The 13,804-nt window shown below is 36.3% G+C and overlaps 1 protein-coding gene across 2 annotated transcripts in view; it reads left to right on the top strand.

The window, feature by feature from the left end:
- The window catches only part of LOC121012895 (phosphatidylinositol 3,4,5-trisphosphate 3-phosphatase TPTE2-like), a 113,310-nt gene that overhangs the window by 42,239 nt on the left and 57,267 nt on the right, over positions 1–13,804 (top strand). For both annotated transcript variants that reach the window (XM_040448302.1, XM_040448303.1), the window contains exons 8-10: positions 4,330–4,390; positions 5,217–5,298; positions 5,401–5,489. In XM_040448302.1, the coding sequence (XP_040304236.1) occupies positions 4,330–4,390; positions 5,217–5,298; positions 5,401–5,489 (232 nt within the window). The remainder of the gene's footprint in view (positions 1–4,329; positions 4,391–5,216; positions 5,299–5,400; positions 5,490–13,804) is intronic.

Raw genomic sequence — 13,804 nt, 5'->3', positions numbered from 1 at the left:
CAATCAACATATGTGAAGAAGAGGTAATAAATCATCAGTTTTCATAAAATCCATAAATCATGAACCACCCCAAAAGCATATCTACTACCCATATGAATATTTATGGGATATGGCTCAGGGGTAGAGCATTTGACTGCATATGAATATTTGGCCCCCTCTTTTGCCAGAATGCAGGCTCATGTCTGAGCTATTAGTTCAGCTATCTCGGCAGACTGAGAATTCAGCAATGGAACGGCTTCAGTGCTTGCGTGTTCAATGATAACAACACAAATCCTGCACAGAGGATGCCTTTGTCATTTTTAAGATAAAAGCCATCTGCAAACTAATCTAACCCAAGTCTGACTAAAGAGTGCAAGATTCAGATCTTGGCATAATTAACTCCCGACAGAATGCTAAGCAATCATGTGGTTCCCCTTCACTGTTAAGAGAGAATACATTTGCAGAATTATATTGTTAACAACAGTGAATAGTAATATGCAGAGCAAACAGTGGAAATGCATAAGTGGTAAATTTGCTAACAGAAATGTTGCCTAGAAGTAGCAAGGATTGTACCTATGTGGGAATGAAGAAGCAAGCATTCTCGTGGGAGTGTCAACAGCCTGGCCACTGTTGCCACCACATTCTAGCAATGAGGGTGTACCTTCATCTCCAAATCAAGGAAAATGCTAAGGTAGACAATAGGCTTCTGGTCTAAGGTGTTCTGTTTAGGTAATATTTGAGTTAATATTGTGTGAACACACCAGAGAGAAGGGTTTGGCATATTCAGGATACCCAAAGCCTTTTTGTTACAAAAAGGCTTTCAAAGAGTAGACAGCGTTTTTCGCTTTCACATCCCAAGGAAGAGTTTCAGGAATTGTAAATTTAGTAAACCCATGCAAAGGCTGAGCTATTGAGAAAAAGGAGATCTACCTTACCTACAGTCCTAAAAATCTTAGTTATCTTTTAGTTTTTGACGGGGGTTCAGTTGGATATTCTTTATTCTGTTTGAGGATGGAAACTATCCATCTATCCTCAAAAATGTAGTTTCTTCCTCAAAAAGTTAAAACCAGAGCTACCCTATGACACAGCAGTTGTGCTACCACATATTTACCCAAAGGATACAAAAATACTGGTTGGAAAGGGCACAGGCACCCCGATGTTTATAGCATCATTATCAACAATAGCCAAATTGTGGAAAGAACCAAAAAATCCACTGGCCAATGAATGGATAAAGAAGATATACATGTGTACACACACACACACACACACACACACACACACACACTGTGATATTACTCAACCATCAAAAAGAATGAAATCTTGATATTTGCAATGACACGAATGACACTAGAGTGTATTCTAAGCAAAAATAATTTAGAGAAAGACAAATACCATGTGATTTCACTCATAGGTGGAATTTAAGAAACAAAAGAGATGAGCAGAGGGAAGGGGAAAAAAGAGAAGCAAACCAACCATAAGAGAGACTTAACACAGAGAACAAACCAAGGGTTGATGGAGGGATGGGGGGGGGGATGGGCTAAATAGTTGATGAGTATTAAGGAGGGTACTTGTGATGAACACTGAGTGTTATATGTCAGTGGTAAATCACTAAATTCTACATCTGCAACCAATTTTACCATATATGTTAACTAACTAGAATTTAAAAACTTGAAATTTTTTTAAAAATGTGCTTCTTGGCAGAGTTGAACTTTCTTTTATATGCTTTTTGTCTCTATTCAGCTAATTAGTTTAAGAGGTATTTGGAGTCTTCAGATAAACTATTTAAGTCAGAAAACACAGCAGTAAATTGTCTATGTATTGAGTCAAGAATGGACTCTTGGAAAAAACTCAAATTCTTGAGTTTTTTTAGACATATAGAGAACTCTGAAGGTGATTTTTTTTAAATCCCAAGGCTTAGCCATCCAGGCATATTAATTTTTTTATAAAAAATCAAATACTGGGGCGCCTGGGTGGCGCAGTCGGTTAAGCGTCCGACTTCAGCCAGGTCACAATCTCGCGGTCCGTGGGTTCGAGCCCGCGTCGGGCCCTGGGCTGATGGCTCAGAGCCTGGAGCCTGTTTCCGATTCTGTGTCTCCCTCTCTCTCTGCCCCTCCCCCGTTCATGCTCTGTCTCTCTCTGTCCCAAAGATAAATAAACGTTGAAAAAAAAAATTTTAAAAAAAATCAAATACTATCGTTAAGTGTGGGTATACTAAAGAAGGTTGCACATAAAGTAACCACTGTGACATATTTACTTGTTGAAGGAATGAAGGGCAAGACGGTATTCTAATGGTTGCATTATATTTCATTAGTGCTGTAATCAACCTCGAATGTTGGGTATTTAGGTGTCACCAATATTACTAATGCCACAACAGAGGCATAAAGACACAAAGACGTAAAACCTTTTCTGGATAGATTCCTAGGAGTAAAGTTACCTGGTTATGGAGTATTGAGTATTTTTAGGGTTCTCAAAATATATTGCCAAATCCAAGGGATTGTGTTAACAATGAATCAAATGTTTTATTTTCATGCCATCTTTGCCAGCATTGGATTTTGTCATTAAAAAGGAAAAGGCTAATTTCATGGGTGAAAATGGGATTTTATTGTTGTTTTAGACTTCTTTATTGGTGAGGCTGAATATTTATCTAGGTAGGTTGTTACACAGTTAGATTTTCTCTTTTATGATTTTATTTATGTCCTAGATCCACTTGTCTATAGGTTGACAGAATACTATTTAAACTGTTATTATAAGTTACTAGTTTATACTAGTATAACTAATGTATAGATAATACTAGGCATAGTCCCCCTTCACTCAATTTTTTATCTGAAAAATATTCTCCCCTATTAATGTTTGTTGTACTGTAACATTTTTTTAAAATAGAAATTTCAAAGTTTTATAAAGTCAAACCTAAATCTGTTGTCTGTTGATCTTCCACTGATTTAACAGTGCTTTTTCTTATCCAAAGAACTGGTTAATATTTGCTTAAATTTTCTTTATATCCCTCAATCAATCTGGATTTTATTTTGGTGTAAAGGAGCTCATGAATTTTTGATGTGTATGAGTCTATTTAGCCCCCCCCGTTCCAGTATTATGCAGACTTGAAGCGTTTATCTTTTTGACTTACTATTTCCTCCTGACAATTTAACCAATTGATCAGTTTGATATCTTAATTTGTCTTTTCCCCAATACGAAGCCAGTAAACATTGCTCAGGGTACTATAGTCCTCAATTTTTGAGCTTTTTTATAGTCCTTTTGTTGTACAGAGACATGCACATGCGTGTATTTCAGATGGATAAATTTGCTGGAAATATTAGTATGGTGATAGGAACCATTTTAAATTATGTCTATTTGAAATGTTACACATATATGCACAAATTTGTGTCTATATACATATATGCACATATGCACATGTGTGTATTCATTTTAGAAAATATGAAAACACAGATGACCCCCCCAAAAATCTCCATATTGCCACCACTTAACTAAAATTTAATATAATTAATAATTTAATATAATAAAAATATTTATTTTTCTATCATGTATATAATACCATAATCATACAATATCACATCATGTATATCACACATGTCCAGTGTCATGCATATCACACGCAATCATACTGTACATTTTTGCATTTATTTATTCATTTAAACAGTGCATACATAAATTATAATATCCAACTCATTATCTAAGAAAACCTATTCAGAAAATAAGAACCATATATTACTGTGAATTTATAATTCAGAACAAATTTACTTAAAGCCAGTTTACTTTCTCTGGTAGCTTTAAACAGTGTGTATTTATAGTAGAGGTTACTCAGAGTAGTCAAGCACAACTTTGTAGGCTATTTGAAAACCATCAGTGGATGAGATGGGACTTAGAATTTACATACTCTTATATTCCCTAAATCTCCCCTAAAAGCTGCCAAGTGAGGGACAAGTGAATAAAAGGTAATGACCAAGGGCACCTGGGTGCCTCAGTCAGTTAAGCATCCAACTGCTTATTTTGGTTCAGGTCATGATCTCACAGTTCATGAGTTTTAGCCCCTTGTGCACTCTTAGTGCAGAGCCTGCTTGGGATTCTCTCTCTCTCTCTCTCTCTCTCTCTCTCTCTCTCTCTCTCCTTCTCCCTCTCCCTCTCCCTCTCCTTCTCCCTCTCCCTCTCCCTCTCCTTCTCCCTGTCCCTCTCCCTCTGCTCCTACCCCCCTCTTGTGCTCTCTCTCTCTCTCAAAATAAATAAATAAACTTCAAAAGAAAAAAAAAGGTTATGACCATTTCAGCTTCCTCCTAAGGAATGGTTTATGTTGGTGCCATGTGCATTTATGTAACATGTGTGCCTATTTTTTTCTAGGAAGTTGTGCGGTTCCTGGATACCAAACATCAAGACCACTATCAAGTCTATAATCTATGCAGTATGTACATAGTCAGATAGTTTGCTACCATCAACGGAAAGCAGATCACTGCATAAAAGAAGATGATTCTGCTTTTACATGTCATTTAATCATAAGTATTTGGTGGCGGTGGAAAGTGAGTTTGAAAATCTCTGTGTTGCACTGGCTCTATTTGGTAGGAAAAGACCGATCAACGGCATACATGCCCTGGTGAAGGAGGCAGGAGGCTTAAGTGGAGGCAGAGCCATGGGAGGTAGAATCTGCCCTAATGGTATTAGGTTTAGGAAAATACTTCTATTTTTCCTGCCAGCTCGTGTTTTGAAAACAGGCAATCAACGAATATATTTCTAATTCACTAGGAGTGCGGTACGAGGACAGCAAAGCCCAAATTTAAAAAAAATACAAGTAGTCAATAAACAAAGGGAAATACGCTCAAAGAGCAAAACCCTGTAGAAAGCAGATTATATCCCAGTTTACTACTCTGCCTCTCTTGACTTTTCCTGTATATTAAATAGACATTTCCAGGAGGCAAGCACTCGGGTTGGCCACTTTTGCTTCAGCTCTGTGGTGTCTCTCTACCCTATGATAACATGATGAATAGCCTGATAGAAAATTAAAAGTAAGGTCTGTTAGACCCAAATAAGTTGTGCTTAGGTTACTCAAGGTGGACAAACCACTACTATCTCTGTTTTTCAGACTCTTAATATTCTTACAGCAGCAAGAGCCGGTCAGAAACCTTTTAAAGGTGGATAAGGAATTTATAATACAAAAGGATGACTTATTCATAACTTGATCCTTTACTATGTTATTAGGCATAGAAATATGACCCATGCATCATTTCTTGTAGGTGAAAGAGCCTATGATCCTAAGTACTTCCATTACAGGGTCCGGCGAATCATGATTGATGATCACAATGTCCCCACACTAAGGTAAGTTTTATGCCAAGTTGGCTGTCAAAAGAAAGCTAAATACCCTGGCCTTGATTTGTGGGTATATTTTAATTCAACTAAAAATTTTGCATTTGAAATCAGTGAGATGTTGGCATTCACCAAAGAAGTAGATGAGTGGATGGCTCAAGATGATGAAAACATCATAGCAATTCACTGTAAGGGAGGCAAAGGTAAAAACTCTCTTTTTTCTAAATTTCTAAAATTTCTCTTTTTCTAAATGTTAATACATTAAAGTACAAGAACAAGATATATACTGCTGTTAATTAGTATTAATAGTTATTAACATATTTAATAATTTTTTAAAAATATTTATTATTTATTTTTTGAGAGAGAAACAGAGACAGAGTGTGAGTGGGGGAGAGGCAGAGAGAGAGGGAGAGGGAGACCCAGAATCCGAAGCAGGCTCCAAGCTCTGAGCTGTCATCACAGAGGCCAATGCGGGGCTCAAACTCATGAACTGTGGGATCATGACCTGAGCTGAAGTCAGATGCTTAATTGACTCAGCCACCCAGGCACCCCAGTTATTTTTTTTAACTTTATTTTTTTGATGTTTGTTTATTTTTGAAGGAGAGAGAGACAGAGCATGAAGGGGGAGGGGCAGAGAGAGAGGGAGACACAGAATCCAAAGCAGGCTCCAGGCTCTGAGCTGTCAGCGCAGAGCCCGATGCAGGACTCGAACCCATGAACCGTGAGATCATGACCTGAGCCGAAGTCGGAGGATTAACCTACTGAGCCACCCAGGCGCCCCGTAGGCATCCCAGTTATTAACATTTGTTGATGTTAGCTTCAAGACTGAAGGAAGCAAAGGAAAGAGGAAGGAGGGAGGATGGACGGTAAAGACTAAGGAAGGGAAGAAACTAGGAATAACAGAAGTAAGGAAGATTGAGCATATTTTTTTCTTGTTTCTGACTGCTTGCGTTTCTTCATTTTTGATTTGCCAAAATATCTATGAAAATAAAAACATGTTTAATTTTAGAAACTCAGAACACTTTTATTGAAGATTGTTCTTAAATTTTGTGAGAACCTTTTAAAGTTAAGGAGCCAACAGTGATGCTATTTCAGAAACCAAAAATCAGTGGAATTTTTATAGCATAGAGATACAAAGAAGTTGATTTTGGTGAGGTAAAATGGAAAAAAAGTTTTGTAAATTCAATCAATTTAAGTCGAGTTAGATTTTTCTCTCATTCAGCTTTAGGCTTTAATAATCATCTAAGCATATTTTATAATTTTTGACAAAGAAGTACATTTTTAGTAGGCTACAAAACAGTTTTTTATTGTATTCCAGGAAAACACAATACTTTAAAACTGCCTTAAAAGGCAAAAAAATAATAAAATAAAATAAAATAAAATAAAATAAAATAAAATAAAATAAAACTGCCTTATGTAATTGAGTAGAATCAAGTTTTAGTCTTACCTGAAAACTTATTTCAAGCCCATTAATTAGTAGGTAGATTCTGTCTTTAGTTCCATAGGTTGAAATGCTCTGGATATGTAATTTATAATATCATAGAGAAATGAAGACCATAGGTGGAACCATACGGAATTGCCAGTTTTTGACCATCTCTTATTTACAAAAATGGTCATTTCACGTAGCTCAACCTAAAATATTATCTCTCATGCATGCAGCTGACTTCTGTTTTCTTTTAATTAAAGCTAATTCCCTGCTTGAAGGATAAACATTCATTTCAAATTTCATTTTTAAATTTTTTCTGAGAGGGGACTTAAAACTGTTCTGTGTTCACATGTCTTTCATTGACTTTCCTTTAGGATTGCTTGGGGGCTGGCATTCAGGTGGTAGGCACCAGAGTAGCCTCTTTTTTTCAAGTTTTCATTCATATTGATTTTGCTCTCTTCTTGGTGGTTGGTGCCTATACATTACCAGTAGTATCATGATAGTCAGAATATTTTACTATTGATTTATGAGACTACTTTAAATAAAGCGGATGCTAATTTTTTAGTATAGTTGACACACAATGTTAAAATAAAAACACTAGTTTGAAAAGACCTATGCACCCCTATATACATTGCAGCATTATGTACAATAGCCAAGATCTAGAAGCATGCCAAATGTCCATCAATAGATATTCATCTATTGATGAATGGACAAAGGAGATGTGGGGGGGGGGGTGTATGTGTGTGTATACATACACATGCAATGGAATATTACTCAGCCGTAAAAAATGGATGCTGTTTTTTATTAGTAGTTTATATTATAAATATCTCCTCCCACTGTGTCTCTTAACTTGATTATTATTTATTTTGTCACAGAAACCATTCTACACTATGTTAATTAGCTTGGATTTAAATACAATTAAAAAATAAATATTTATAATTTTGCATGTAGTGAAATTTATCAGTGTGTGTTTTTGTGTGTGTGTGTATGTGGTTATGTTTTGTGTGTGTGTGTGTGTGTGTGTGTGTGTGTGTGTGTGTGGTTTGTGCTTTTTGTCATGTTTAAGAAATCCAGGCTGTACACTGAGTTAGTGAAGGTATTCTATTACTTATAAAACATTATTAAAGTTTTATTTTTTACACTTAGGCCTCTAATCTAATTGAGATTTGGGGAGGGAGGTGTTTTTGTTCATATGGACAGACAGTTGTCCTAACCCCATATATAGCAGGCTCATTTATTCCCTCATTGACTTATAACCCCTTCTTAGTCATGTACCAAGTTTTAATAGAAGTTTGGGACTGTTTCTGAGTTCTTTATACCACACAACTGTAATTTTTTATTTAAAAAAAGTTTTTATTAAAGTATAGTTGATACAATATGTTACAGTAGTTTCAGGTGTACAACATACTAATTCGACAAGTCCATACATGATGCTATACTCCCAACAAGTGTAGCTACCGGTCCATCGCTATGCAATGCTTTCATGATACCTTTGACATTGCTTTACGATGCAATTGACTGTATTCCCTGTGCTGTACCTTTCATCCCCTTGACTTACTCATTCCATAACTGGAAGTCTGTATCTCCCACTCCCTTTCACCCATTTTACCCAAAGCCTCACTCCCTTCCCCTTGGCAATGACCACTTTGTTTTTTGTATTTATAGGTCTGTTTCTGCTTTTTGTTTTTTACAGTCCACATTTAACTGAAATAATAGGTGTTTGTCTTCCCCTGATTTATCCCACTCAGCAGAACACCCTCTAGGTCCCTCCATGTTGTCACAAATGGTATGACCTCATCCTTTTTATGGCCGAGTACTATTCCATTGTGTATATATGCCACCTCTTATTTATCTATTCATCTATTTATGGGCACTTGGATTGCTTCCATACCTTGGCTATTGCAAATAATGCTTCAGTGACCAGCGGTGTGAATACATCCTTTTGAATTAGTGTTTTTGTGTTCTTTGGGTAAATACCAAGTAGCAAAATTACTGGATCATATGCCAGTTCTCTTTTTAAGGAACCTAAGGAATTTTAAGGAATTCTGTTTTGAGGAACATCCATACTGTTTTCTGTGGTGGCTACACCAATTTACATTCTCACCAACAGTGCACAAAGTTTCCCTTTTCTCCACATCCTCACCAACACTTGTTATTTCTTTTTAATTCTAGCCATTTTGATAAGTGTAAGGTTGTATCTAATTATGATTTTGATTTGCATTAACCTGATGATTAGTGATGTAGAACATCTTTTCATGTGTCTGTTGGCCATCTGTATGTCTTTGGAAAAGTGTTTATTCAGATTCTCTGCCTCTTTTTAAGTCAAATTATTTGGGGGGGGTGGTTGGTATTGAGTTGTGTAAGTTACTTACATATTTTGGATATTAACACCTTATCAGATGTGACATTTGCAAATATCTTCTCCCATTCAGTGGGTTGGCTTTTCATTTTGTTGATGGTTTCCTTTGTTGTGCAAAAGTTTATTTTGGTGTAGTCCCAAAGGTTTATTTTTGTTTTTGTTTCCCTTGCTTGAGGATACATATCTAGGAAGATGTTGCTATGGCTGATGTCAAAGAGCTTTCTGCCAATGTTTTCTTCAAGCAGTTTCATGGTTTCAGGTCTCACATTTGGATCTTTAATTCATTTTTAGTTTATTTTTGTGTATGGTATAAGAAAATGGTCCAGTTTCATTCTTTCACACATATCTGTCCAGTTTTCCCAAAACCATCTATTGAAAACACTTTTTCCCATTGCACATTCTTGTTTCCTTCATCCTAGATTAATTGGCCCTATATCTGTGAGTTTCTGGGCCCTCTATTCTGTTCTATTGGTCTATGTTTGTCCTTTTGTGCCAGTACCATACTGTTTGATTACTACACCTTTGCAGTATATCTTGAAATCTAGGATTGTGATACATTCTTTTTCAAGATTGCTTAGGCTATTTAGGGGTCTTTTGTGGTTTCATACAAATTTTAGAACTGTTTTTTCCTAGTTGTGTGAAAAATTGTATATATGTTGACAGGGATTACATTTAATCTATGAATTGCTTTTGGGTAATACGGACATTTTAACAATATTTAGTCTTCAATTCATGAGCATGGGCTGCCTTTACATTTGTTTGTGTTATCTTCAATTTCTTTCATCAGTGTTTTATAGTTTTCTGAGTACAGGTCTTTCCCCTCCTTGATTAAGTTTATTTCAAGGTATATTATTATTTCTAGTACAATTATAAATGGCACTCTCTTCTTAATCTCTCTTTCTGCTACTTCATTAGTAATGTATAGAAATGCAATGAATTTCTGTATGTTGATTTTGTATCCTGCAATCTTACTGAATTTATCAGTTCTAGTAGTTTTTTGGTGAAGTCTTTAGGGTTTTCTATATATAGTATCATGTCACCTGCAAAGAGTTTTACTTCTTCCTTGCCAGTTTGGATGCCTTTTATTTCTTGTCTGCTGTAACTAGGACTTCCAGTACTATGTTGAATAAGAGTGATGAGTAGACATGCTTGTCTTCTTCCTGATCTTAGGGGAAAAGCTCTCAGTTTTTTACCATTGTGTATGTTAGCTATGTGTTTTTCATATATGGCCTTTAATATGTTGAGGTATGTTCCCTCTAAACCTACTTTGTTGAGGGTTTTTATCATGCGTGGATATTGTACTTGGTCAAATGCTTTTTCTACATCTGTTGAAATGATCATATGGTTTTTATCTTTTCTTTATTGATGTGATGTATCATGTCAGTTGATTTGTGAATATCGATCCACACTTGCATCCCAAGTATAAATTCCACTTGATCATAGTGAATGATTTTTTTGATGTATTGGATTCAGTTTGCTAACACTTTCTTGACGATTTTTGCATCTATGTTCATCAGAGATATTAGCCCATAGTTATCTTTTTTTTTTTTTTATTTTTTTGTAGCACCTTTGTCTGGTTTTGGTATCAGGGTAATATTGGCCTCATAGAATAAATAAATTTCCTAATTTCCTTCCTCTTCTTATTTTTGGAATAGTTTGAGAAGAATAGGCATGCTCTTCTTTAAATGTTTAGTAGAATTCACCTGTGTTGCCATCTGGTCCTGGACTTTGTTGGAAGTTTTTGGATACTGATTCAACTTCATTACTGGTAATCAGGTAAACATATTGTGTTTCTTCCTCATTCAGATTTGGGAAGTTATATATTTCTAAGAATTTATGCATTTTATCTAAGTTGTACAATTTGTTCACATACAATTTTTCATAATCTCTTATAACCCTTTGTATTTCTAGAGTATTGGTGATTATTTCTCCTCTTTCATTTGTGATTTTATTTATTTGAGTTCTCTCTTTCTCTTTTTCTGTCTGTCTCTCTTTGATGAGTCTGGCTAAAGGTTTATCAATTTTGTTGATGTTTTTCAAATAAACAGGTCCTAGTTTCATTGATCTGTTCTATTGTTTTTTAGTTCCTATTTTGTTTATTTCTGCTCTAATATTTATTATTTCCTTCCTTCTACTGGTTTGGGGTTTTGCTTGCTCTTCTTTTTCTAGGTCCTTTCGGTGGAAGTTTAGGTTATTCATTTGAGATTTTTCTTGCTTCTTCAGGTAGACCTCTATTGCTATACACTTCCCTCTTAGGACAGCTTTTGCTGCAACCCAAAGATTTTGGACCATTGCGTTTTTATTTTTATTTGTCTCCATGCATTTCTTGATTTCCTCTTTGATTTTTGGTTGACCCATTTATGGTTTAATAGTGTGTTATTTAACCTCCATGTATTTGTGCTCTTTACAGATTCCTTCTTGTGGTTGATTCTAGTTTCATAGCGTGTTGGTCAGAAAAGATGGATGCTACAACATCAGTCTTTTCGAATTTATTGAGATTGTTTTGTGGCCTAATATATGATCTATCCTGGAAAATGTTCCATGTGCACCTGAAAAGAATGTGTATTCCACTGTTTGAGGGTGGAACATTCTGAATATATGTTAGGTCCAATGTGTCCAAAGCCATCCATCCCTTCCTGATCTTCTGTTTGGATCATATGTCCATCAGTGTAAGTGGCATGGTAAAGTCCCCTACTGTTATTGTATTACTATAGATTACTTTCTTTGTTTGTTATTAACTGCTTTATGTATTTGGGTGCTTCCATGCTGGGTGTATAAATATTTACAATTATTATATCTTCTTGTTGGATTGTTCCCTTTATGATGATATAGTGCCCTTATTTGTCTCTTGTTATAGTGTTTGTTTTTATTTTTTTTTTTTATTTATTTTTTTTTATTTATATATGAAATTTATTGTCAAATTGGTTTCCATACAACACCCAGTGCTCATCCCAAAAGGTGCCCTCCTCAATACCCATCACCCACCCTCTCCTCCCTCCCACCCCCCATCAACCCTCAGTTTGCTCTCAGTTCTCAACAGTCTCTTATGCTTTGGCTCTCTCCCACTCTAACCTCTTTTTTTTTTTCTTCCTTCCCCTCCCCCATGGGTTCCTGTTGAGTTTCTCAGGATCCACATAAGAGTGAAACCATATGGTATCTGTCTTTCTCTGTATGGCTTATTTCACTTAGCATCACACTCTCCAGTTCCATCCACGTTGCTACAAAAGGCCATATTTCATTTTTTCTCATTGCCACGTAGTATTCCATAGTGTATATAAACCACAATTTCTTTATCCATTCATCAGTTGATGGACATTTAGGCTCTTTCCATAATTTGGCTATTGTTGAGAGTGCTGCTATGAACATTGGGGTACAAGTGCCCCTATGCATCAGTACTCCTGTGTCCCTTGGATAAATTCCTAGCAGTGCTATTGCTGGGTCATAGGGTAGGTCTATTTTTAATTTTCTGAGGAACCTCCACACTGCTTTCCAGAGCGGCTGCACCAATTTGCATTCCCACCAACAGTGCAAGAGGGTTCCCGTTTCTCCACATCCTCTCCAGCATCTATAGTCTCCTGATTTGTTCATTTTGGCCACTCTGACTGGCGTGAGGTGATATCTGAGTGTGGTTTTGATTTGTATTTCCCTGATAAGGAGCGACGCTGAACATCTTTTCATGTGCCTGTTGGCCATCCGGATGTCTTCTTTAGAGAAGTGTCTATTCATGTTTTCTGCCCATTTCTTCACTGGGTTATTTGCTTTTCGGGTGTGGAGTTTGGTGAGCTCTTTATAGATTTTGGATACTAGCCCTTTGTCCGATATGTCATTTGCAAAGATCTTTTCCCATTCCGTTGGTTGCCTTTTAGTTTTGTTGGTTGTTTCCTTTGCTGTGCAGAAGCTTTTTATCTTCATAAGGTCCCAGTAATTCACTTTTGCTTTTAATTCCCTTGCCTTTGGGGATGTGTCGAGTAAGAGATTGCTACGGCTGAGGTCAGAGAGGTCTTTTCCTGCTTTCTCCTCTAGGGTTTTGATGGTTTCCTGTCTCACATTCAGGTCCTTGATCCATTTTGAGTTTGTTTTTGTGAATGGTGTGAGAAAGTGGTCTAGTTTCAACCTTCTGCATGTTGCTGTCCAGTTCTCCCAGCACCATTTGTTAAAGAGACTGTCTTTTTTCCATTGGATGTTCTTTCCTGCTTTGTCAAAGATGAGTTGGCCATACGTTTGTGGGTCTAGTTCTGGGGTTTCTATTCTATTCCATTGGTCTATGTGTCTGTTTTTGTGCCAATACCATGCTGTCTTGATGATGACAGCTTTGTAGTAGAGGCTAAAGTCTGGGATTGTGATGCCTCCTGCTTTGGTCTTCTTCTTCAAAATTACTTTGGCTATTCGGGGCCTTTTGTGGTTCCATATGAATTTTAGGATTGCTTGTTCTAGTTTCGAGAAGAATGCTGGTGCCATTTTGATTGGGATTGCATTGAATGTGTAGATAGCTTTGGGTAGTATTGACATTTTGACAATATTTATTCTTCCAATCCATGAGCAGGGAATGTCTTTCCATTTCTTTAAATCTTCTTCAATTACCTTCATAAGCTTTCTATAGTTTTCAGCATACAGATCTTGTACATCTTTGGTTAGATTTATTCCTAGGTATTTTATGCTTCTTGGTGCAATTGTGAATGGGATCAGTTTCCTTATTTGTCTTTCTGTTACTTCATTGTTAGTGTATAAGAATG

The sequence above is a fragment of the Herpailurus yagouaroundi genome, unplaced genomic scaffold (genome assembly GCF_014898765.1).
Source record: "Herpailurus yagouaroundi ecotype Mexico unplaced genomic scaffold, PumYag 197, whole genome shotgun sequence".
Classification (NCBI taxonomy): domain Eukaryota; kingdom Metazoa; phylum Chordata; class Mammalia; order Carnivora; family Felidae; genus Herpailurus; species Herpailurus yagouaroundi.
This window is presented reverse-complemented; position numbering and strand designations above follow the sequence as displayed.